Source organism: Macaca thibetana, chromosome 2, assembly GCF_024542745.1.
Source record: "Macaca thibetana thibetana isolate TM-01 chromosome 2, ASM2454274v1, whole genome shotgun sequence".
Taxonomy (NCBI): Eukaryota; Metazoa; Chordata; class Mammalia; order Primates; family Cercopithecidae; genus Macaca; species Macaca thibetana.
This window is the reverse complement of record NC_065579.1, coordinates 1,180,408-1,204,280: the sequence shown is the minus strand read 5'-3', so window position 1 is coordinate 1,204,280 and position 23,873 is coordinate 1,180,408. Positions and strand designations below refer to the sequence as shown.

The window sequence follows — 23,873 nt, the reverse complement described above, 5'->3', positions numbered from 1 at the left end:
CAATCTCTGCCTCCCAGGTTCAAGCAATTCTCCCACCTCTGCCTCCCAAGTAGCTGGGACTACAGACGTGCACCATCACGCACGCAAATTATGTTTTTTGTATTTTTTTAGTAGAGATGGGATCTCACTATGTTGGCCAGGCTAGTTTTGAACTTCCGATCTCAAGTAATCCACCCACTCAGCCTCCCAAAGTGCTGGGATTACAGGCATGAGCCCACCATACACGGCCTAGATATTAAATAAAGGGTGCCAAAAATATATTTCATTGCAAACATCCAAGTTACTGGATGTCCAGAAATGAAAGGTATAGGGGCCAAGGCCTTGGGCCCCCTGGAGGTTCAAAGATCACTGACATGAAGCTGATTGGCAGGAGAAAAGGCACACAAATTTATTTAACATACCATGTGCAGGCACAGGGACAATCACAGAGTGACTGCTTATCCCCTGACAGGCTTCAGAAGCTCCTGGCAAACCAGGTTATGGGAGAAGACAGAAGAGGAGTATTTTTTTGTTTTTTTGTTTTTTGGTTTTTTTTTGAGATGGAATCTTGCTCTGTTGCCCCGGCTGGAGAGCAATGGTACGATCTCAGCTCACTGCAACCTCCACCTCCTGGGTTCAAGTGATTCTCCTGCCCAGGCTCCCAAGTAGCTGGAATTACAGGTATGCACCACCATGCCCTGCTAATATTTGTATTTATTTATTTATTTATTTTGAGACAGAGTCTCGCTCTGTCACCCAGGCTGGAATGCAGTGGCGTGATCTCGGCTCACTGCAAGCTCCACCTCCCAGGTTCCCGCCATTCTCCTGCCTCAGCCTCCCATGTAGCTGGGACTACAGGCGCCGCCACCTCGCCCGGCTAATTTTTGTATTTTTAGTAGAGACGGGGTTTCACCGTGTTAGCCTGGGTGGTCTCGATCTCCTGACCTCGTGATCCGCCTGTCTCAGCCTCCCAAAGTGCTGGGATTACAGGCGTGAGCCACCGCACCCGGCCTAATTTTTGTATTTTTAGTAGAGGAGGGGTTTTGCCATGTTGGCCAGGCTGGTCTCAAATGCCTGATCTCAGGTGATCCACCTGCCTCGTCCTCCCACAGTGCTGAGATTACAGGTGTGAGCCACTGTGCCCAGCCCAGAAGAGGAATTCTATTGAGGAGATTACCAGGGAGAATGAGAATGAGTGGATCAGGAAACAGATTAATTTGTCAGATGTGGTGACATTCTTGGTCTTACAGAGAGGGGCAGAAAAAACCAGCTGCTCCTTTCTGGTGGGCCTGGATCTCAGGAAGACAGAGGAACTTCAACTTCACTCTGTGCTTTTGTAGGTGGAGGTGGGAGGCCAGAGAGGCCTTGAGGTTTCTTTAGTTCAGCACGTCAAAATGCTGTATTTTTGGGGTATTGGTTTCTGAGCCCAAACAGAGGTAATACTATATAATAATGGCAACAATAACCACAATGAAAATCAGATAAAAAATAAAACATTTGAACTTCTACCCGTAACGCTACCTTCCTGGCATGAACCTTTGTATCGCCTCTTAGCGTGTAAAGGTTCTGGAACAAAACAAGACAAATTTATATTCATTTACTTGACATTGCAGAGGAGGGAGATTCTGCAAAGCCTTCAGTCACAAAGGGTTGGTATGTCTGTAATCCCAGCACTTGGGGAGGCTAAGGTGGGAGAATCCCTTGAGCCCAGGAGTTGGAGACTAGCCTGGGCAACAAAGGGAGACTCTGTCTCTGCAAGTATTAAACATTACCCAGGCATGGTGGCATTTACCTGTGGTCTCAGCTACTTGGGAGGCTGAGAGACAGGAGAACCACCTGAGCCTGGGAGGTGGAGGCTGCAGTGAGCCATGATCACGCCACTGCACTCCAGCCTGGGCGACAGAGTGATATCCCATCTCAAAAAAATAGGCCATGCATGGTGGCTCATGCCTGTAATCCCAGCACTTTGGGAGGCTGAGGCAGGTGGATCACTTGAGGTCAGGAGCTCGAGACTAGCCTGGCCAACATGGGGAAACCCCATATCTAGTAAAAATAAAAAAAAAAAAAAAAAAAAAAAAAAATCAGCGTGGCGTGATGGTTTAGGCCTCAAATCCCAGCTACTCTGGAGGCTGGGGCAGGAGAATTGCTTGAACCTCGGAGGTGGAGGTTGCAGTGAGCCGAGATCGCACCACTGCACTCCAGCCTGGGTGACAGAGTAAGACTGTTTCAAAAATAAATAAATAAATAAATAAATAGTCAAAGTGTTAATAAATGGACTTTAATTGCAGTGTCTGTTAATACTAATAACAGCATAAAAATAAAAATATAATTGACAGCCCCTTTAGTGTCATGTTTATGGTTTTATTTCAGCAAATATAAATTTTTCAGATTTGGATTTTCATGTCCAAATGGTCCTGGCCTCTAAATGTCTCCTAAGCATATTTTTCTTTTCTTTTCTTTTCTTTTGAGACAGAGTCTTGCTCTGTTGCCCCGGCTGGAGGACAGTGGTGCGATCTCAGCTTACTGCAACCTCCCCTTCCCGGGTTCAAATGATTCTCCTGCCTCAGCCTCTGGAGTAGCTGGGACCACAGGTGTGCACCACCAAGCCAGGCTAATTTTTGTATTTTTAGTTGTGATGGGGTTTTATGTTGGCCAGGCCGGTCTTGAACTCCTGACGTCAGGTGATCCACCTGCCTCGGTCTCCCAAAGTGGTGGGATTACAGGGATTAGCCATCTCATATGTCCACCTAAACCTACGTCCTCCATGAGGGTATAAGATCTTCACCGGCAAATACCAGCATAGTTTGTTTCTTTTTTTTTTTTTTTTTTTTTTTTTTTTTTTTTTGAGACAGAGTCTCGCTGTGTCGCCCAGGCTGGAGTGCAGTGGCCGGATCTCAGCTCACTGCAAGCTCTGCTTCCCGGGTTTTTACGCCATTCTCCTGCCTCAGCCTCCCGAGTAGCCGGGACTACAGGCGCCCGCCACCTCGCCCGGCTAGTTTTTTGTATTTTTTAGTAGAGACGGGGTTTCACCGTGTTAGCCAGGATGGTCTCGAACTCCTGACCTCGTGATCCGCCCGTCTCAGCCTCCCAAAGTGCTGGGATTACAGGCTTGAGCCACCACGCCCGGCCAGTTTGTTTCTTTTTAAAAGATACTTCAGTCAAGGAAAGGCAGAAGGCCAGGCACAGTAGCTCATGCCTGTAATCCCAGCACTTTGGGAGGCCGGAGGCAGGAGGACTGTTTGAGCCCAGGAGTTCAAGACCAGTCTGGGCTACATAGCAAACTGCATCAAATAAAAAATAAAAAATAAATAGGCTGGGCACGGTGGCTCATGCCTGTTATCCCAACACTTTGGGAGGCCAAGGTGGGCAGATCACCTGAGGTCAGGAATTCGAGACAAGCCTGGCCAACATGATAAAACCCCATCACTACTCAAAGTACAAAAAGTAGCCAGGCGTGGTGGTGCACACCTGTAGTCCCAGCTACTTGGGAGGCCGAGGCAGGAGAATTGCTTGAATCCGGAGGCAGAGGTTGCAGTGAGCCCGAGATCATGCCACTGTACTCCAGCCTGAGTGACAGGGCAAGACACTTTCTTAAAAATAATAATAACACAAATATATAAAATTAATAATTAAAAAAATAAAGAAAGAAGAGCAGAGGGGAGCAGGCCTGGTGTCTGAATATTAAGGTAGGCCTTCTGTGGAAGTCCGTCCTTAACCTTTTCCTGAGTAGATCATTTAAGGTGCAGCAATGCTCCTGCTCAAATTACTTTTTTTTTTTTAAATTTGAGACGGAATCTTGCTGTTACCCAGGCTGGAGTGCAATGGTGCGATCTCGGCTCACTGCAACCTCCACTTCTTGGGTTCAAGGGATTCTTCTGCCTCAGCCTCGTGAGTAGCTGCGATTACAGGCGCGTGCCATTACACCCGGCTAATTTTTTTAAAATTTTTTTTTAGTAGAGATGGGGTTTCAGCATGTTGGTCAGGCTGGGCTGGAACTCCAGATCTCGTGATCCACCCACCTCGGCCTCCCAAAGTGCTGGGATTAGGGCGTGAGCCACCGCGCCCGGCAACTCAATGACTTTTAAACACTTCTCTCTGGGGAGAGAGATTTCAGAGAATGGGAGTAAAGAGAAAGGCGGTGAGATAATCCCAAGTACTTTATCTTAGAGCAGAAAAAATAAAGGGAAAAGTAAAAGCCCAAGGCCGAGAAACAGATTTGCTTCTTAAAGGGCTGTTCTGTGTCCCTAAGGGCGCTGAAGGTCAGTTTATGTGCAATGCTTTTAAGGTCTGGGTTGTTTTCTTGCATTGTAGCTACTACCTCCCTGGCCTGCAGTTTACTGACCAGAGGGAGGGAGAGGGTGTGATTGTTTGGAAAGAGTTTAAACGGTGATAAGAATTGAATTTTGTTATGCCCTGCACAATCCAGTAACAGCAATAATGGCAATGAAAACGAAAGTTAATCTACAATCCTATCACCCGATTGTTTCTATTTTCCCTTTTATTCCCTCATGCATTAAACATTATGCAAAGCACTCCGCTACTCTTGGTTACAGTGCAGCTTGTATATATTCTGAACAAAAATTTGCATTTTGCTTTTCTTTTCCTTTTTGAATTTCTGAGGCTGCAAAATACATCTTCACAAGAGCGGCTTTAATGGTTACCTAACATTCCATCCTGCACATACATTTTAAGGAACTGCTGCAGTGCAAGTATCCAACATTTGAGCGTCAACGCCAACAGATTTGACCTTGCACTGCAGGGACTGGAGGTCGGTCAAGGTCAGGCGGAGGCTGCCAGGCTGCCAGGGTGGAGGAAGGCGCCGAGGCAGAGGCCAGCGCGCCCATCGCGCGGCTCCTCGGGGCACCTGCTGCCTTGGCGCCTTTTCCCTCTGCCTTCGCCTCGCCCGCAGCGCCCTCCGCAGAGGGCCCCGCCCGGTGCGCGCGCATCCCCGCCCCCAGGCGATCTGTCAGAGCACCTCGCCGAGCGTACGTGCCTCAGGAAGTGACGCAAGGCCCCGGGGGGCCGGGGGCGGGGCCAGGCTATAAACCGCCGGTTCGGGGCCGCCATCCCCTCAGAGCGTCGTGATATCGGGTGGCGGCTGAGGCGGCGCGGGACGGAGGACGCGCTAGTGTGAGTGACTGCGGGCTTCTAGAACGACGCCGACCCTCGTGGCCTCCCTTCGTCCTGCGGGGCTTGCTGGAGCGGCCGCTCCGCTGCTGTCCAGCAGCCACAGGGGGCCGCGCGGGGAGCGGGAAGGCGGCCGCGGCCCCAGGCGGGGCGGCCGGGATGGAGCGGGGCCGCGAGCCTGTGGGGAAGGGGCTGTGGCGGCACCTCGAGCGGGGTCGGGCGGCTGTGCGGAGAGGCGTCCCTTCTCCTCTCGTCCCTTCGCCTCTCGTCCCTTCTCTCTCGTCCCTTCTCCTCTCGTCCCTTCGCCTCTCGTCCCTTCGCCTCTCGTCCCTTCGCCTCTCGTCCCTTCTTGCCCGCCGCCTCAGTCACAGAGCGACGAATGGCTTCTCTTACTGCTCCGAGGACGAGAGCAGGTGTACCCCACGTCGCTCAGCCCCGCGGACTTCGGGTCCTCGCCCTTGCAGGCTGCAGGCCCTCGTGCGCGGGCTCCGGGCTGCGGGTCCGGGAGCGCGGGCGCAGTCCCGGTGCAGCTGCGCGGCGTGCGGCGTCGGGGAACACGTGGCTGCTCCAGGAAGTCGCCCCGGGGAATGGCTGGGATCCGTGGGTGACCTTGGGCTTGTAAACCTTCGCTTCCCCGGGCTCCGGGCAGGCCCCGCTCTCACTGCGGAAGGGGACAGAGCTGTCCCCGATTCGGTTACCTGGCGTGTTACAGGCATTAATTAGATACGGTTACCTGGCGTGTTACGGGCATTAATTAGATACGGGCTTCTGTAAACTGACCCTTCGGCTCTGGTACCAGCTGGTCTCGCCACGCTCTGCCTGTTCGCCGTGTGTGGATTCTATTTTCTCAAGGCAGAATCCGGCGGAACGCCGCAGGTGTTGACATTAAGAATATTGCTAGCAGTTCTCACGACAAGACGGGAGCCATGGGAGTCTTATTGGTGAAGGACACTTGGAGATTAGCGGTGTGGTCAGAGGGCTGCGCTGTGTTGATGGGCGCCCGAGAGGCCGTTGTGTCACATTCTGCTGGACAGTTCTTTAAGGTTGGGAGGGTGGGTAAGAAAATACATTCTGATTCGGCTTTTTTCGGTTAACGCTTTCCCTCTGCTCACTGCTTGTAGAGACTTGGGTACGTCACTTATCCGGGGACTGGATTCTGCAGCTTTTTTCCATTTTCTTCCCCGTTGATAAGAGGATTGAAGTAGGAAATTGTATTTGGCCACCCCATACTTGTATGCTAAGCTTACTGTGAAAATTAAGGTTAAGCTCTCTAGAGTGTTTGTGGACCCTGCTGGTCCCCCCACCCCCCGCCCTCAATTTTGGGTTACAGTATGCTTCTCAAGAAAATCCAGAGTTAAGATAATTTTTGTCATCGATATTGCAAGGTTATATAGAGCACGGCATCCTTCAATTTCCTTTGGATGTTCTTATCAAGTAATGGTGGCTGTAAACCTAGCCTGTGTTGAAGGTCGTTGGATACACATCAGTTTGGCTAACTGTGCCCTCAGGCGAGGCAGTTACTTGCCTCTGATAATGTATTTACATGTCATGGAGCAAGGTTCCCAGCCAAACCTGAATTGGATCACAATCCAATTTATGTTAAAACTGATTCTTGGTTGGGTGCTGTGGCTCACTCACACCTGTAATCCCAGCACTTTGGGAGGCTGAGGCAGGCGGATCACCTAAGGTCAGGAGTTCGAGACCAGGCTGACTAACATGGTGAAAGCCTGCCTCTGCTAAAAATACAAAAATTAGCAGGGCATGGTGGCTCATGCCTGTAATCCCAGCACTTTGGGAGGCCAAGGCAGGCAGATCGCTTGAGGTGAGGAGTTCGAGACCAGCCTGGCCAACATGGGGAAAGCCCATCTCTACTAAAAATACAAAAATTAGCTGGGTGTGGTGGTGCACACCTGTAATCCCAGCCACTCAGGAGGCAGAAGCTTGAGAATCACTTTAACCTGGAAGGCAGAGGTTGTAGTGAGCTGAGATGGCACCACTGCACTCCAGCCTGGGCCACAGAACGAGATGCCATCTCAAAAACAAAAAAAGAACCTCCCTACTAAACCAGAAGAGTGGCTGGGATGGGAAAAGATTACTGGTCCAATGTTTTCATTATATTTTTCATATCATTTGGAATCTCATGCATCAAGCATGCCCCAGTACTGTTAAATACAATATTTTTACTCATTATCAGGTCATTCAATACCAGTTATTACAGGATAGGGAAGTCAGTCAGAGAAGGCTTCATAGAGATGGCCCTTGAGCTGAGCCTGGAAGAAATGAGGACCTCAAGGAACAGAGAAGAATGTTAGTGGGTAAAAAGATGGGCTGGATTCTGTCAGATTTTGGAGAAAATAGAGGGTAGTGAAGTGGTTAGGCAGTGAATGTGTTCCATTTCATAGTTCAAAATGTGGGGCTACGTTTTGCCTACCTGAACTTCATTATTAATGTGAAAAATTGAATTGTTGTTTTCAGTCACCATTGAGAACACCAAAGATACACAAGTAGCTTAGATTATTTATTTATTTATTTTTGACGGAGTTTCACGCTTGTTGCCCAGGCTAGAATGCAATGGTGCGATCTCTCCGCAACCTCCACCTCCCCTGGGTTCAAGTGATTCTCCCGCCTCAGCCTCCCCAGTAGCTGGGATTACAGGCATTCGCCACCACGCCCAGCTAATTTTCTATTTTTTTTAGTAGAGATGGAGTTTCTCCATGTTGGTCAGGCTAGTCTCAAACTCCCGACCTCAGGTGATCTGCTCGCCTCGGCCTCCCAAAGTGTTGCTGGGATTACAGGTGTGAGCCACCATGCCCGGCCATCGCTTTGTGTTCTTAAAATTAATTTAAAACTAGAAAACTTGAGGAATGATGGTTCAGATGAGTGTCAAACCTTGCAAGATGTTTTTTCCTGGAAAAGGATGATTAAAATTGGTTCAGGGTGGGGCCTTCCAGGTCTGCTCTAGTGATTGGGTCCTTACTGCTCTGGTGGTGGCAGTGATAAGCTTTTTGTAACAGAAGGGGCAAAAGATTGTGCTTCTGGCCAGGCGCAGTGGCTCACGCCTTGGGATGTTCTTGTCAAGTAACTAATCTTAGTACTTTGAGAAGCCAGGTGGGTGGATCACCTTAGGTCCAGACCACCCTGGCCAACATGGTGAAATCCTGTCTCTATTAAAAATACAAAAATTAGCCGGGCATGGTGGCAGGCGCCTGTAATCCCAGGTACTCGGGTTCTGAGGTGGGAAAATCGCTTGAACCCAGGAGTCGGAGGTTGCAGTGAGCCGAGATCATGCTGTTGCACTCCTGCCTCGGCAACAAGACTGAAACTCTGTCTCAAAAAAAAAGATTATGCTTCTAAGAATATGACCCATTGCATATGGACGCTGGTCTTTAAAGCTTGGATTTAAAAATAAGTTTTTTTGTAATGGGTTTTAGAACTTTTTTTCTTTTTTTTTGAGATGGAGTCTCACTGTCCCCCAGGCTGGAGTGCAGTGGCGCCATCTTGGCTTACCACAACCTCTGCCTCCCGGGTTCAAGCGATTCTCCTGCCTCAGCCTCCCCAGTAGCTGGGATTACAGGTGCCCATCAGCCCGCCCAGCTAATTTTTGTGCTTTTAGTAGAGATGGGGGTTTTACCACCTTGGCCAGGCTGGTCTCTAACTCCTGACTTCGTGATCCACCTGCCTCAGCCTCCCAAAGTGTTGGGATTACAGGCGTTAGCCACCACGCCCGGCCAGAAAGCTTTTTCTTAATGCCAGTTATCATACCCTTTGCTTTACAGTTTGCATATACCTCACAGCTGGCTTTGTGTCGTGTGCGCGTTTAATATGCTCTCAGTGTACTCGTATGTAGGAAAAGCTTTAAAATAGTCCAATAAATGTCCATTTTGCAAATCTCAGGATCATATCACTTTCACGTATCTAGATGCCCTCAAACCGAAAATTCAGATTTCAGTTAAGGCCTTTAACTTAACATAGGACTTTGATTACAGAGATGTATTTTGCTTTGACAGAAGTTAAGGTTAATGTCTTAAATTTCCAGAGATGAGAATACAATTTCTATAACCCAGTAACCCATTTAACTTCACTTAGATTATCAATTTTCAGCCGTGAATAGGCCACTTAGTTTCTCTGATAAGTGGCCTCTTCATCTGTAAAATAGCAGATCTGTGTTTCGTGTTTCTTTTTGTGTCAAAGATCGAATCACTTGTAGAACTATTCAGTCAGAATCAGGATTTCTTCCCCTTTCCATTGAAGATGGTTTGTGGTGTTCGTAGCATAACTGGTCTTGTCTGCTTTAGTCTTAATTTTTTCAAGTGATAGTCTGTTGTCTTTTTGTGTGTGTCACTTTTTTTTTTTTTTTTGAGACGGAATTTTGCTCTTATTGCCCAGGCTGGAGTGCAATGGTGTGATCTTGGCTCACCGTAACCTCCGCTCCCCGGGTTCAAGTGATTCTCCTGCCTCAGCCTCCCGAGTAGCTGGGATTACAGGTGCACACCACCATGCCCAGCTGATTTTTGTATTTTTAGTAGAGACAGGGTTTCACCATGTTGGTTAGGCTGGTCTCGAACTCAGGCTGGTCTCGAACTCCTGACCTCAGGTGATCCACCAGCCTCAGCCTCCCAAAGTGCTGGCATTACAGGCGTGAGCCACCGCACCCGGCAGTATGTGTCACTTCTTTGTCTACTCAGAGCATAGTGGTTCATACCTGTAATCGCAGCCCTTTGGGATGCCAAGGTGGGAGGATTGTTTGAGGCCAGGAGTTCAAGACCAGCCTGGGCAACATAGAGTGACCTTGTCTCTACAAAAAAAAAAAAAAAGGAAATACATATATAACAAGTATTAAAAAGGATCACACTTAATTTAGTTGTCATGTAAATTGTGGTTAAATGCCTTTTCTAGAAAAGTGATAAGGTATTTTAAAAATTTGATACAACATTTAGCCTGGTAATAGAAAGTTCACTAATGTGATACAGTAGTATCTTTCTCAATAATTCTCTATTCTGATACCTAGGTTCTTCTGTGTGGCAGTTCGGGATGATGGATCAAGCTAGATCAGCATTCTCTAACTTGGTAAGATATTTTCAGTTGTATTTCTGTCTGCAAGAATGTGAAATATACAAGCATGACTTGAAGCATGAAATAATAACCCAAATCTATTATCAGGTATTCATTTACATTTGAATTGGTCTTGAGGCATAACTGATCCCACAGAGTTCAGCCTTCAATAGGGTTGATTATAGAAGGTCTTGGAAGAATTCTCAGCGTGGTTCTGGGTGTGGTAGAGGGGCAGCCGAGTAGACAAGGTGAACTAAAGAAAGCGCTGATCAAAATGTCTCCTTAGTGAGAGAGGTAAAAAGCAAAGTTGGCCGGGCGTCGCGGCTCACGCCTGTAATCACAGCACTTTGGGAGGCTGAAGTAGGTCAATCACCTGTGGTCAGGAGTTCAAGACCAGCCTGACCAACACGGTGAAACTCCATCTCTACTAAAAATACAAAAAGAAAAAAAAAAAAAATTAGTGGAGTGTCATGGCGCACGCCTGTAGTCCCAGCTACTCGGGAGGCTGAGGCAGGAGAATGGCTTGAACCTGGGAGGTGGAGGTTGCAATGAGCCGAGATCGCGCCACTGCACTCCAGCCTGGGTCACAGAGGGAGACTCCATCTCAAAAAAAAAAAAAAAAAAGCAAAGACTGAATGAGGCCAAGTGTGGTGGCTCAGTCCTGTAATCCCAGCACTTTGGGAGGTGAGGCAGGAGGATCACTTGAGGAGTTTGAGACTTGCCTGGGCAACATAGCAATCCCATCTCTATAAAAAAAAAAAATGAAATTTTAAGAAACATTGAGTAGACAGTATGAGCGAAAGCTGAAAGAACATACAGAAAAGACAGCCATCCAGGACATGATGAAAAGGAGCCTAACTCTTGACACACTATCTGGACCTCAATTCTCTCTTTTATTTATTTATTTTTTGGGATGGAGTCTCAGCGTGGGCTCTTGTTGCCCATGTTGGAGTGCTCACCGCAACCTCCGCCTCCTGAGCTCAAGTAATTCTCCTGCCTTAGCCTCCTGAGTGGCTGAGATTATAGGCGTGCACCACCATGCCCAGCTGGTGTTTTGTTTTTTTTTTTAAATTTTTAATTTTTAAATTTTTAAATTTTTTTATTTTAGTAGAGACGGGATTTCACCGTGTTGGTCAAGCTGGCCTCAAACTCCTGACCTCAAATGATCCGTCTGCCTTGGCCCCCCAGAGTGTTGGGATTACAGGCGTGAGCCACCGCGTCCGGCCTATTCTCTCTTTTCTGTCTTCTATCTTATGCTTAGTCAGAATTTCTGCTTATTTATAACCTTGTTTTATTCTTGTTCCCTGGCTCCCGCCAGCATCATGGTCTGGGTTACTGCATAGTATCCTAAAGTGATTTGTGCCCCTAGTCCCAGCTGCTCAGGAGACTGAGACAGCAGAATCAGTAGAGCCCAGGATTTTGAGGCTGCAGTGAGCTGTGATGACACCACTGCACTTCATCCTGGGAGAGAGAGGGAGACCTTGTCTCAAAAAAAAAAACCAAAAAACCATTTACAGAAAAGGAAAGACTGATTGAGAAGACCAGTGTGAACTAGCCCTTGACTGGGCCCAGGGAAGAATGTTGGTTTGAAAGGAAAACACTGAGGAATACATAGCAAGTCATAGTAATGGCCCAATAACAAGCATATACCTACGCAAGCTTTTCCTAAACATTCCTGTGCCTGTTCTTCATCATGCCTTTTTCCCCAAAACAGTTTGGTGGAGAACCATTGTCATATACCCGGTTCAGCCTGGCTCGGCAAGTAGACGGCGATAACAGTCATGTGGAGATGAAACTTGGTGTAGATGAAGAAGAAAATACTGACAATAACACAAAGGCCAATGGCACAAAACCAAAAAGGTGTGGTGGAAATATCTGCTATGGGACTATTGCCGTGATCATCTTTTTCTTGATTGGTAAGAATGACCATTCCAAACTTCAATATTTTCCATAACCAACTCTGAGAAGTCTGTTATTTCAGTTCAGCATATAGTTATTTTGTGCCTTTTTGTTTTGTTTTGTTTTGTGACAGTCTTACTCTGTTGCCTAGGCTAGAATGCAGTGGCACCGTCTTGGCTCACTGCAACCTCTGCCTACCAGGTTTAAGCGATTCTTTGCATTAGCCTCCTGAGTAGCTGGGACTATAGGGGCTCACCACCACACCTGGCTATTTTTTTTTTTTTTTTTTTTTTTTTTGAGATGGAGTCTCTGTCGCCCAGGCTGGAGTGCAGTGGCGTGATCTTGGCTCATAGCAACCTCTGCCTCCTGGGTTCAAGCGATTCTTTTGCCTCAGCCTCCTGAGGAGCTGAGACTACAGGTGTGCGCCACCACACCTGGCTAGTTTTTGTATTTTTAGTAGAGACGGGGTTTCACCATGTTGGGCAGGCTGGTCTCTAATTCCTGACCTTGTGATCCATCCACCTTGGCCTCCGAAGGTGCTAGGATTACAGACACGAGCCACTTCACCCGTCTACTTTGTGCCTTTTTAAGTCCCACTAGGAAGACAATCATGAGTAGATTCTATACCTGTCATTGAATTTAGTCTGGTTGGAGAGAGAGACCCATGAATTCTTTCAATATGACGAGCAAGTGTTTTTATTTATGTATTTTTTTGTTTGCTACCACTCCACCAGGAAACAAATGTTACACTAAAACATATACACAGGATACTGGTGGTGTAGAAGCTCAGTCTGATGTTTCAAGGAGGTCTTTTGGAAAAAGTACCTATGTTTTGAATAGGTAACTATTTGCAATAAAGCTAGTATACAGTTCATTAAGTGGCTTAAAGTATACAAAACTGAGATGCATTATATACTTTAAAACTACTTAGAATTTGAAAACCAGTATTTTCAAGGCTTACCTGAAAAGTATTAACAGGGATAGATCACAAGTGAAATTCTGAGTTCAGCTCTGGAACTTTGTCTCTTTAGGGTTTATGATTGGCTACTTGGGCTATTGTAAAGGGGTAGAACCAAAAACTGAGTGTGAGAGACTGGCAGGCACCGAGTCTCCAGCGAGGGAGGAGCCAGAAGAGGACTTCCCTGCGGCACCGCGCTTATACTGGGACGACCTGAAGAGAAAGTTGTCAGAGAAACTGGACACCACAGACTTCACCAGCACCATCAAGTGAGCATAAGCTACTTTGCAAGTATCTAGATGAGTAATTCAGGAATTATGATAGGCTGCAGGGAAACAATAATGGTGACACTGTGGGAATGGCTTTTCAGAGAAGACAAGACTTGCCATGTTTAGCTAAAGAGGGTGAGGGGCCTGTAAAGAACTGAAACTATACTGGTAGGAAAAAAGGTAGAACTTCTAGGGAGTCTCCTTTTTCTTAAAAAATTCATAGGCCCTTGATGTTTTCCTGATCTTTGTAGCTTATTGCTTGCTGTCATTCTTTGGCTCTGATTTTTCTTCTTAATCTCTCTTTTTTTTTTTTTTTTTTTTTTTTGTTTTTTGAGGAGTCTTGCTCTGTCGCCCAGGCTGGAGTGCAGTGGCACGATCTCAGCTCACCGCAAGCTCTGCCTCCTGCCTCAGCCTCCCGAGTAGCTGGGACTACAGGCGACCATCACCACGCCCGGCTAATTTTTTGTGTTTTTAGTAGACACAGGGTTTCACTGTGTTAGCCAGGGTGGTCTCGATCTCCTGACCTCGTGATCTGCCCGCCTTGGCCTTCCAAAGTGGTGGGATTACAGGTGTGAGGCACCGCGCCTGGCTCTTCTTAGCCTCTTATAATGTTGTACTAAGCTCTCCTTTGTTGACAAGGGCATCAGTAGCTTTTCTCTTTTATAGGAAACAACACATGCCAGAAGTAGCCTTTTTCATCTTCTAGATCATGGGTAATTTAACTGCCTGACTTAAGTCTCTAGTGCTTCTTAGTTTCTGCTGATACTCACCCATTAACCCATAGGCCAATAAGTATCCAGAGACAGTGTCTCCCTCTGGTGGAGGCTGGAATACAGTGGTATGATCTCATCTCACTGCAGCTTCAACCTCCCAGGCTCAAACGGTCCCGCCACCATAGCCTCCTGAGTAGCTGGGACTATAAGCACGCAGCACCACACCCAGCTAATTTGTTTTTTAAGAGACGGAGTCTCACCATGTCTTCCAGGCCGGTCTGTCCTTAGATTTTTATTTTTATTTATTTAGTTATTTATTTTGAGATGGAGTCTTCCTGTGTTGTCCAGACTGGAGTGTAGTGGCACGATCTCAGCTCACTGCAACCTCTGTCTCCCAGGTTCAAGTGATTCTCCTACCTCAGTCTCCTGAGTAGCTGAGATCACAGGCTTGTGCCACCACACTCTGCTAATTTTGTTTTTGGTAGAAACGGGATTTCACCATGTTGGCCAGGCTGGTCTCGAACTTCTGACCTCAGGTGACCGACCCTCCTGCCTCGGCCTCCCAAAGTGCTGGAATTACAGGTGTGAGCCACCACACCTGGCCAGATTTTTATTTTATATTTATTTATTTTATTTTTAATGGGCTTTCTGGCAAAAGCCAGAAAGCATGCTAGACAGATTCTAAGAGCTGTAACACTTGTCCATATAGTTTTACTATCTTTGCACATCCATGCCTCTGTGCAAATAATAAATTTATCTTTTCCTTTTTTCAAGCTTCCTATAGTTAGCGTGGTACTGTAATTCTTTAGTCTTAAGTTATGGCATTTTCTACTTCATCTAGTTGATGCTTTTGTGCTTATTTACTGTACACCAGATATTATGGATAAAGTGAGAATATAGTCCACCCCACAAACATGTGAGAACTAATATGCTGAGTAAATAGAAAGAGTGATGGGAGATCAGACCAAGGAGCAGCTTTGCTTCAGGGTATTCAGAAATGCTTCACAAGTAGGTGAAAATTGAAACTATGCACCCTGTTTAGCACAGTAGTACTATCTTAGATTTTATAATTGACTTTATAGTAGATCTCCTGGAAGCTACTCATTTCCCCTCAGCAGATACATTATGATGAGGCTCTTGAAGGGGTCCTTTATAGTGGGTAAAGAAGCTGTGAAGTTATAAATTAAGATTTGGGGCACAGTTTTTTTTTCTTAGTTTGTGTTAATCTAGAAGTTTTGGGTCACAGTTCGTTTATCTAAACTATGAGGGATAATATTTTGCTTTCAAAACAATTTGTTTAATCCTTGAGTTAAATGTTTATTTTAAATTAAACTTAAGTTTATTTAAAAGACATTTTCTCCTCCAGGCTGCTGAATGAAAATTTATATGTCCCTCGTGAGGCTGGATCTCAAAAAGATGAAAATCTTGCATTGTATATTGAAAATCAATTTCGTGAATTTAAACTCAGCAAAGTCTGGCGTGATCAACATTTTGTTAAGATTCAGGTCAAGGACAGGTATGTTGAAAGATGGTAAACTTATTTTTATACAGGTAGCTATTTTCAGGTGTGCTAAATATAGCAAAGACTTTTTGTTACTGTTGCTTTTTTTGAAACAGAGTCTTGCTCTGTCGCCCAGGCTGGAGTGCAGTGACACAGTCTCTGCTCACTGCAGCCTCTGCCTTCTGGGTTCAACTGATTCTCCTGCCTCAGCCTCCAAAGCAGCTAGGATTACAGGTGTACACCTCCATGCCCAGCTAATTCTTGTATTTTTAGTAGAGGTGGGGTTTCACCATATTGGCCAGGCTGGTCTTGAACTTTTGACCTCAGGTGATCTGCCCGCCTCGGCCTCCCAAAAGTGCTGGGATTACAGGCGTGAGCCACCACACGTGGCCCAAAGGCTTTTAAAATAAAAATTAAGCTTAAGATTTAGAGGTAAATTTCCTGAAGCCAAATAATGCAAGACATACTAAATGTAAGCTGTTGTGTTTTTTGGAAGGATGACCTTAGGCTTATTTTAACTTCATCTTTTTAACAGTGCTCAAAACTCGGTGATCATAGTTGATAAGAATGGTGGACTTGTTTACCTGGTGGAGAATCCTGGGGGTTATGTGGCATATAGTAAGGCTGCAACAGTTACTGTAAGTAAGGCAAAACAGTGCATGAGATGCTTTTCCCTCTTTAATCATTCAAAACTCATCTTTTCTATTCTTAGGAGTTATACATTTACTTGTAAAATGTAAATTATCGAGAGATATTTTGGTTTTCAACCCTCTAATGACACAGTCAACATGCAATGTCTTCTCTCTCTAATTACTTTCCCCATATCCTGCTTTATTTTTTCTTTATGGTACTGATAGCACCTGGCATTATCTATACCTTTGTTTCCGTTAGAATGTGAGCCAAATGAAGAACCATGGGTTAGTTCTATTTACTGCCATGTCACAGAGCTTTGGAGAATGGCTGACCATACATAGTAGTATTTGCTAAACAAATGCATATCCTCCCTGTGGGGACAGATCTAAATATCCATCTTGGATGGGGCCTAGTCTTAGCTTGATTCATTAATGCTTGATCTTTTTTTATTTTTGTTTTGAGACAGGGTGTCACTCTTTTGCCTTAGCTGGAATGCAGTGGCGTGAGCTTGGCTGACTGCAACCTCCACCACCACCCAGGCTCAAGTGAACCTCCCGAGTAGCTGGGACGTCCTGCTAATTTTTATTTTTTGTTGTTATTATTATTATTATTATTATTATTATTTGTGGTAGAGACAGGGTTTTGCCATGTTGACCAGGCTGGTCTTGAATTCAAACTCCTGGGCTCAAGCCATTCATGCACCTCGGCCTCCCAAAGTGCTGGGATTACAGGAGTAAGCTGCTGCACCCAGCCCTTGATCTTTTTAAACTTAGGCAGATACAGTCAAATTAACACAGAAATAGAGAACAGATAGATGGAATAATTTTCAGCTTAAAAATCACATTTGTGGTTGGGCGTGGTGGCTCACGCCCATAATGCCAGCACTTTGGGAGTCCAAGGTAGACAGATCACCTGAGGTCAGAGACAAGCCTGGCCAACATGTTGAAGTCTACTAAAAATACAAAAATTAGCTAGGCGTGGTGGTGGGTGCCTGTAATCCCAGCTACTTGGGAGACTGGGGCAGGAGAATCCCTTGAACCCAGGAGGCGGAGGTTGCAGTGAGTGGAGATTGCGCCATTGCACTCCAGCAGGAGCAACAAGAGCGAAATTCATCTCAAAAAAAAAAATCACATTTGTGAGTCGGGCATCTCCAGTGGATACCTTTCGAGGCAGGTGCAGGTCTGTGGTGATTCCTTGCCTTTCTGGATACTTGTGCTTTATCACTTTGCCTGGCTGCCTGTAAGCCAGGAGTTTAGAGATGGTAGATTGTTCTGCTAAAGAACATTGAAGATTTTTCTTCAGCTTCCAGCTTTCTGTGTTCAGGTGCTTGGTGTTAGTGTCTGTCTATAGCTGTTCATCTGGACTCTTCTTAGCTTAGGAACATAATGACACATCCAAAGTTGGTGTATGCAAGTCACTTTGTTGTAACAGATGGTATTTTAATTTTGGGACAGATGTATTGTCAGGTCTTTCGGTTAAAACCTCTTTCTATGATGTCCTCAAGGCGGAGATTGTTCCAGGCCTCCAGTCCCATGACCAGCCTACACAGGCCTCTTTAATCTAAATGCCCTTTACATGAAAGGCAGTGTGGAATAAAAGCATGAAAGACATAGGAGGCTAAAACTTTTGATTTTATTCTAATACCTCTGACCTAAAAATTATAAAGTTTTTTAGAACTCATGTCTTTTTTAGGCCTTGGCCTCCTTTTATCTCTTACTTGGGTTGCCTGTCTTAGGTTTGATCTATAAAACTCTTTTGTCTCAAGATTTTAGAGCTGTTCCAATACCATAATGCTCATTAAATCTAATGTCTTTGTTCTAGGGTAAACTGGTCCATGCTAATTTTGGTACTAAAAAAGACTTTGAGGATTTAGACTCTCCTGTGAATGGATCTATAGTGATTGTCAGAGCAGGAAAAATCACCTTTGCAGAAAAGGTGAGTGTGGGTTATTTTATATATATATATATATAATATTCAATACAGTACTTTGGTATCTTACTCTTCAGGTAAGTTATATTTCTTGTTAATATTCTTACATTCTGAAAACCAGCGATCTTAAACTCTCATACCAGATAATATAATTTATTAAAAGTGCTAAGCAAATCAAATAAGTTCCACTTCCCTAATCAGAAATGCTTAAGTGAAAGCTGTTTGTCTGTATAACTCAGTTTTATGCATATACAGAATACAGTTAAAAGCATGTTTTATAAAAAGGAAAATAAATAGCCAAACATACACAAGGAACTAGATTGGAACCTATCAAAGGACAGTGGTGATTTCTGCATTTTTAAAGAAGTGGCAGGGCTCACACTTGTAATCCCAACACTTGGAGAGGCTGAGGTGAGAGGACTGCTTGAGCCCTGGAGGCTGTGAGATGTGACTTGTGCCACTCCAGCCTGGGTGACAGTGGGACTCAAAAAAGTGGTTGTCTTAGATGGGTTTTTGTTATTTTTCTTTTCTTTTCTTTTTTTTTTTTTATTTGAGATGGAGTCTCTGTCACCCTGGCTGGAATGCAGTGGCGTGATCTCAGCTCACTGCAAGCAACCTCTGCCTCCCGTGTTCAAGTGATGCTCCTGCCTCAGCCTCCTGAGTAGCTGGGATTACAGGCGTCTGCCACCACGCCCGGCTAATGTTTGCATTTTTAGTAGAGAGGGGATTTCACCAAGTTGGCCTGGCTGGTCTTGAACTCCTGACCTCAGGTGATCCGCCTGCCTCGGCCTCCCAGATTGCTGGGATTACAGGCGTGAGCCACCACTCCTGGCCTTCGTTATTCTTTGTTTTTTTTTTTTTTTTTGAGACGGAGTTTTGCTCTTTTGTTCAGGCTAGAGTGCAGTGGCTTACTGCAACCTCTGCCTTACAGTTTCAAGCAATTCTCCTGCCTCAGCCTCCCGAGTATGGCTACAGGGGATTACAGGACGGGGCCTGCCACTCCATCTCCTGAGCCCAGCAAATTTTTGTATTTTTTATTTTTAGTAGAGACAGGATTTCACCATGTTGGCCAGGCTGGTTTCAAACTCCTGACCTCATGATCTGCCTGCCTCAGCCTTGCAAGGTGTTGGGATTACAGGCGTGAGCCACCACGCCCGGCCCGTTATTCTTACTTTGCAAACAAGTGAGTTAATTTTTCAGGAAACAATTAACACATTACTAGATAAACAATTTGAAATATTTGGAAGTATTCTGAGTTTAGTCCTCTGTAACCATTTGGCCTTTAGCATAATGTCCAAGATGTATTCTCATTTCATATGATCAGATTTTCATTTTCTGAGCTTTATATGTTTTCTTTTAGGTTGCAAATGCTGAAAGCTTAAATGCAATTGGTGTCTTGATATATATGGACCAGACTAAATTTCCTATTGTTAAGGCAGACCTTTCATTCTTTGGACATGTGAGTTATTTCTTGAGTAAATCGCTGTTTTGAGTTCTTTGAATTGTTCTTGGATTCCTATATTAGCAGAAATAGCACTGTGTCTTCCTTAAATGCTCTTTTTCTGGGAGGGCATTAGCAGTAAGCAAGAAGATAGATTACATTGACTTTGAGGCTTTATTATTTGTTGGTAGAAGTACTTTATCAATAGTACCTTGAACTGAGAATTTCCATGTGCCATGAAAACAGGAGTCACATTGTATAGCCACTCAGATTTTTGAGGCTTCAAGTTGGTAAACTAAGGTTGGGCTGCAGCCTTATACCAAATCCGAATCTTATACCAACTCCGAATCTTACAGAGAACTTTTGAGGAAGTATGTGATGGAGCGAATTGCTCTTTGTTTTTCTAGGCTCATCTGGGAACAGGTGACCCTTACACGCCTGGATTCCCTTCCTTCAATCACACTCAGTTTCCACCATCTCAGTCGTCAGGATTGCCTAATATACCTGTCCAAACGATCTCCAGAGCTGCTGCAGAAAAGCTGTTTGGGTAAGTTTTTATTTGAAAGCTGTCTTGCAGGGTGAGGTTTTATGGTTAGGGAAGAACGGTAATATGTTGATTAAAATGTTAAACATGATTATAATTTTCCACATTTGGGAATTTGGAAGATAGTTAGCTGTTACCTTGGTATAGATAAAAATGAATTTTTCTCCTTAAAGAGATCTTAATAATGGACTTACAAATGCAGGAGAATAAGGAGACTTACAACCCCAGTGAATTCCTTGTGCAAGATTCCTGGCATGCATAACTTCTGCTCAAGTACTTCTGTGCTGAGGCACGATGCCTGTGGCAACCCATTCAGTTAGTGGAGAGAATCTGTTAGAATTCATATTGGGATAAAATCCCATTCCCTGAAACATCCATTTGTCTGGATTTTTCTTCTAAGCAACACGGGATAATTCCAGTTTCCTTGTCTGTAGATTGAGAAGCCTCACTTCTCATGCTGGTTTCCAGAGAAACCATTTATGGTCATGGGGCTCCTGGATATCCTCCCTGTAGTGTTAGTGTTCCTCTTTAAAAACAGCCCAGTTCCGTTACAGTACGTAGCATTAATTTTGATTTGGATGTGGACATATTTCTCATTTCCTGTTATAGGATAGAGATCGAGTTTCAGACCTTTATGAAAGCATTTATCTCCTGTATGACATAGGCTCTCTGATCCTGTTTCTTTAACATAATTCGATAGTGAAAATATATTCTACTTGATAGTCTCAAATGAAGAACGTCTCTATGTAAGGACTATGTGAAATACCATGACTATTGATCATGCTAAGAGGCCTTTAGCGTAGGGGAGGGAGTGTGTAACATACTATGGCCATTGATAATGCTAAGAGGCGTTTAGCATAGGAAGGAGTGTGTAACATACTATGATCATTGATAATGCTAAGAGGCCTTTAGCATAGGTGATTTTTGTTGACTCATTCTACCTACCACCTACAAGTCGTAACCAACCTGTGAAGCCAGTGACGCATCTTACCCTTATGTAGTAGGGGAGTAATAATGTTTCAACCTATATTTGTGTAATTAAGCCCCCTTAGGAACAGCTATTATTTGGGGTAACACAGAGGAATTAGATGGGGGAAGCATAGGATTTTTTTTTTTTTTTTTTTTTTTTTGGTGATAGTCTTACTCTGTTGCCCAGGCTGGAGTGCAGTAGTGTGACCCTGGCTCACTGCAACCTCCACCTCCTGGGTTCAAGGAATTCTGCCTTAGCCTCCCAAAGTGCTGGGATTACAGGCGTGAGCCACTGCACCCAGCTGAGGAATATTTTTTATAACTGAGATAAGAATGTATACTATCCTTATTAGTGGTGACAGTTGGGAAACATAAAAATGTATTACTATCCTTTTATATATTAAAAGAACTTCATTTTGAGTCCATCTTGGTATGTATTCCAAATATAAACTACATAACTATATCTGGCGGAAAGGCATATATCAGATGAGGACAGTTGGAAGTTTTGTAAAATATTGCTTAAACTAGGAATTCATGGTTTTCAGTTGGCTGCCTACAGATCAAAGTAAGACACAAATGGTTCACCACTACAGAGTAAGTTTGTTTTTGTTTTTGTTTTTGAGACAGGAATTTTGCTCTGTTGCCCAGGGTAGGGTGCAATGGTGTGATCTCAGCTCACTGCAGCCTCTGCCTCCCAGGTTCAAGCGATTCTCCTGCCTCAGCCTCCTGAGTAGCTGGGATTACAGGCACCCGCCACCATGCCCAGTTAATTTTTGTATTTTTAGTAGTAACGGGGTTTCACCATGTTGGTCAGGCTGGTCTTGAACTCCTGACCTTGTGATCCACCTGCCTCGGCCTCCCAAAGTGCTGGGATTAAAGGGGTGAGGCACTGCGCCTGCCCGAGAGTAAGTTTTGTTTGTATGTCCTCTTAATCTAGAGCCTCACTAGACAAAAGTAAACTTTGGGCAAGGAACAATAACTCAGAACTTTCTGGTTCTAGAAATATGGAGGGAGACTGTCCCTCTGACTGGAAAACAGACTCTACGTGTAAGATGGTAACCTCGGAAAACAAGAGTGTGAAGCTCACGGTGAGCAATGTGCTGAAAGAGACAAAAATTCTTAACATCTTTGGAGTTATTAAAGGCTTCGTAGAACCAGGTAAAGACCGCCCCCACCCCTCTTGGTTTTGTTGTTGTTGTTGTTGTTTTCTTTGCTGTTCTTAAGGATGTGGCTAGGGAAGGAGGGAGTGTACGATGCTGGCTTGGCTTGGTTTTATGAAGTGCTTAATCTTATCTGTCCTAAAGTGAATTGTTTATGTGTCAGATTTTTTTGTTTTTGTTTTTGTTTTTTTGAGAAGGAGTTTCACTCTTGTTGCCCAGGCTGGAGTGCGGTGGTGCGATCTCGGCTCACTGCAACCTCCACCTCCCAGGTTCAAGTGATTCTCCTGCCTCAGCCTCCCCAGTAGCTGGGATTACAGGCGTGTACCACCATGCCTGGCTAATTTTGTATTTTTAGTAGACAGGGTTTCTCCATGTTGGTCAGGCTCTATGAGGTCAGCTCCTGACCTCACGTGATCTGCCTGCCTCGGCCTCCCAAAGTGCTGGGATTACAGGTGTGAGCCACTGTGCCCGGCCTATGTGTCAGTTTTACTGGGAGGTAATAAGGCCCTAGGAAATTCTTGTTAAAAATTGACCATTGTGACTAGAAAATCTATTTATTCTAAGTTATTGACTAGACCAGTGATAAGCAAATTTCTTAAGGGGGCAGATAATAAACCTTTTGCAGGCTATACAGTCTCTATTTTAGCTGTTCAACTCTGTAGAAGCAAGAAAATAGGCATAGACTGTACGTAATGAATGGGTATGCAGGCTGTAGTTTGCCAGTCCCTGGAGTTGAGTTTAAATGCAATCAAATAGCCAAACCTACTAAGAAATAAGAAAATGACTGCTGGCCCCGCTACATACTCAAAATCTTATTTGCAGATCTCCCATATTGCTGCTCTTTGTAGGTTACTTAAAAAAAATTATTCCTGTTCTTTTTTTCTTTCACTTAAGTAGTCAGTAAATTTAATTAGTAGTGTAGGAAAAAAGTAGCTCTACTAGTAAAGTAAAATTAATATTCTCATGTGAATTTTTAATTCCCAGAGTTTTTAGTCAGATTTGAAGTAAGGTGCTTTTATTCTTAATACATATACTGCACTTTTACCTTTCTACTGATGTGCTAATTGTAGAAAAGTTTAGAAGCTTATTTAAATTCTTCCTCTTTTGTTTTTAAAGATCACTATGTTGTGGTTGGGGCCCAGAGAGATGCGTGGGGCCCCGGAGCTGCAAAATCCAGTGTGGGGACAGCTCTCCTGTTGAAACTTGCCCAGATGTTCTCAGATATGGTCTTAAAAGGTAGAGTACAAATTTTGGTTCCTTTGAATATTGGTGCACTACAGATGGTTCTAGATGTTGTACTGTGCTTTGCTCGCTTTGCCTGCATTCCTGTGGTACCCTCATGCCAGACTCTAGTTCTTAAATACAAGGCAGATTGTCTTTTGTAGCTACCTTTTTCTTTGAAACAGCTTTCCATAAAATGTCTTAGCTGTGCTAAAAATCACCAGTTTCTTTGAGACAGTGGATTATTGAGCCCTAGTGCTTAGTTTGATGTATCCAGCATGATAAGGCGGACCATAGTCCCTAAGTAATCTATTTGAAAGCAGTAGCATACCTCTATACTCATGTACTGAGGCCTAACAGCTATTGAAATTTTGTTATGTTTATTCATTTATTTTTTGAGACAGAGTTTAACTCTGTTGCCCAGGCTGGAGTGCAGTGGCACGATCTCAGCTCACTGCAACCTCCTCCTCCTGACTTT

General features: G+C 44.6%; 1 protein-coding gene and 1 non-coding gene across 2 annotated transcripts in view; one reads left to right on the top strand and one right to left on the bottom strand.

Moving 5' to 3' along the window:
- Window positions 1-4,983: 4,983 nt before the first annotated feature.
- The window catches only part of TFRC (transferrin receptor), a 32,704-nt gene continuing 13,814 nt past the window's right edge, over window positions 4,984-23,873 (top strand). The window contains exons 1-11 of the mRNA XM_050779151.1: window positions 4,984-5,109; window positions 10,115-10,173; window positions 11,873-12,074; window positions 13,089-13,284; window positions 15,364-15,513; window positions 16,034-16,136; window positions 17,953-18,066; window positions 19,421-19,519; window positions 19,909-20,048; window positions 22,015-22,172; window positions 23,291-23,410. Coding sequence (XP_050635108.1) covers window positions 10,138-10,173; window positions 11,873-12,074; window positions 13,089-13,284; window positions 15,364-15,513; window positions 16,034-16,136; window positions 17,953-18,066; window positions 19,421-19,519; window positions 19,909-20,048; window positions 22,015-22,172; window positions 23,291-23,410 — 1,318 coding nt within the window. The 5' untranslated portion in view covers window positions 4,984-5,109; window positions 10,115-10,137. The remainder of the gene's footprint in view (window positions 5,110-10,114; window positions 10,174-11,872; window positions 12,075-13,088; window positions 13,285-15,363; window positions 15,514-16,033; window positions 16,137-17,952; window positions 18,067-19,420; window positions 19,520-19,908; window positions 20,049-22,014; window positions 22,173-23,290; window positions 23,411-23,873) is intronic.
- On the bottom strand, window positions 14,637-14,696 carry LOC126949482 (U7 small nuclear RNA). Its single transcript, XR_007723767.1, has one exon. It is a non-coding gene; the product is annotated as a U7 small nuclear RNA (small nuclear RNA).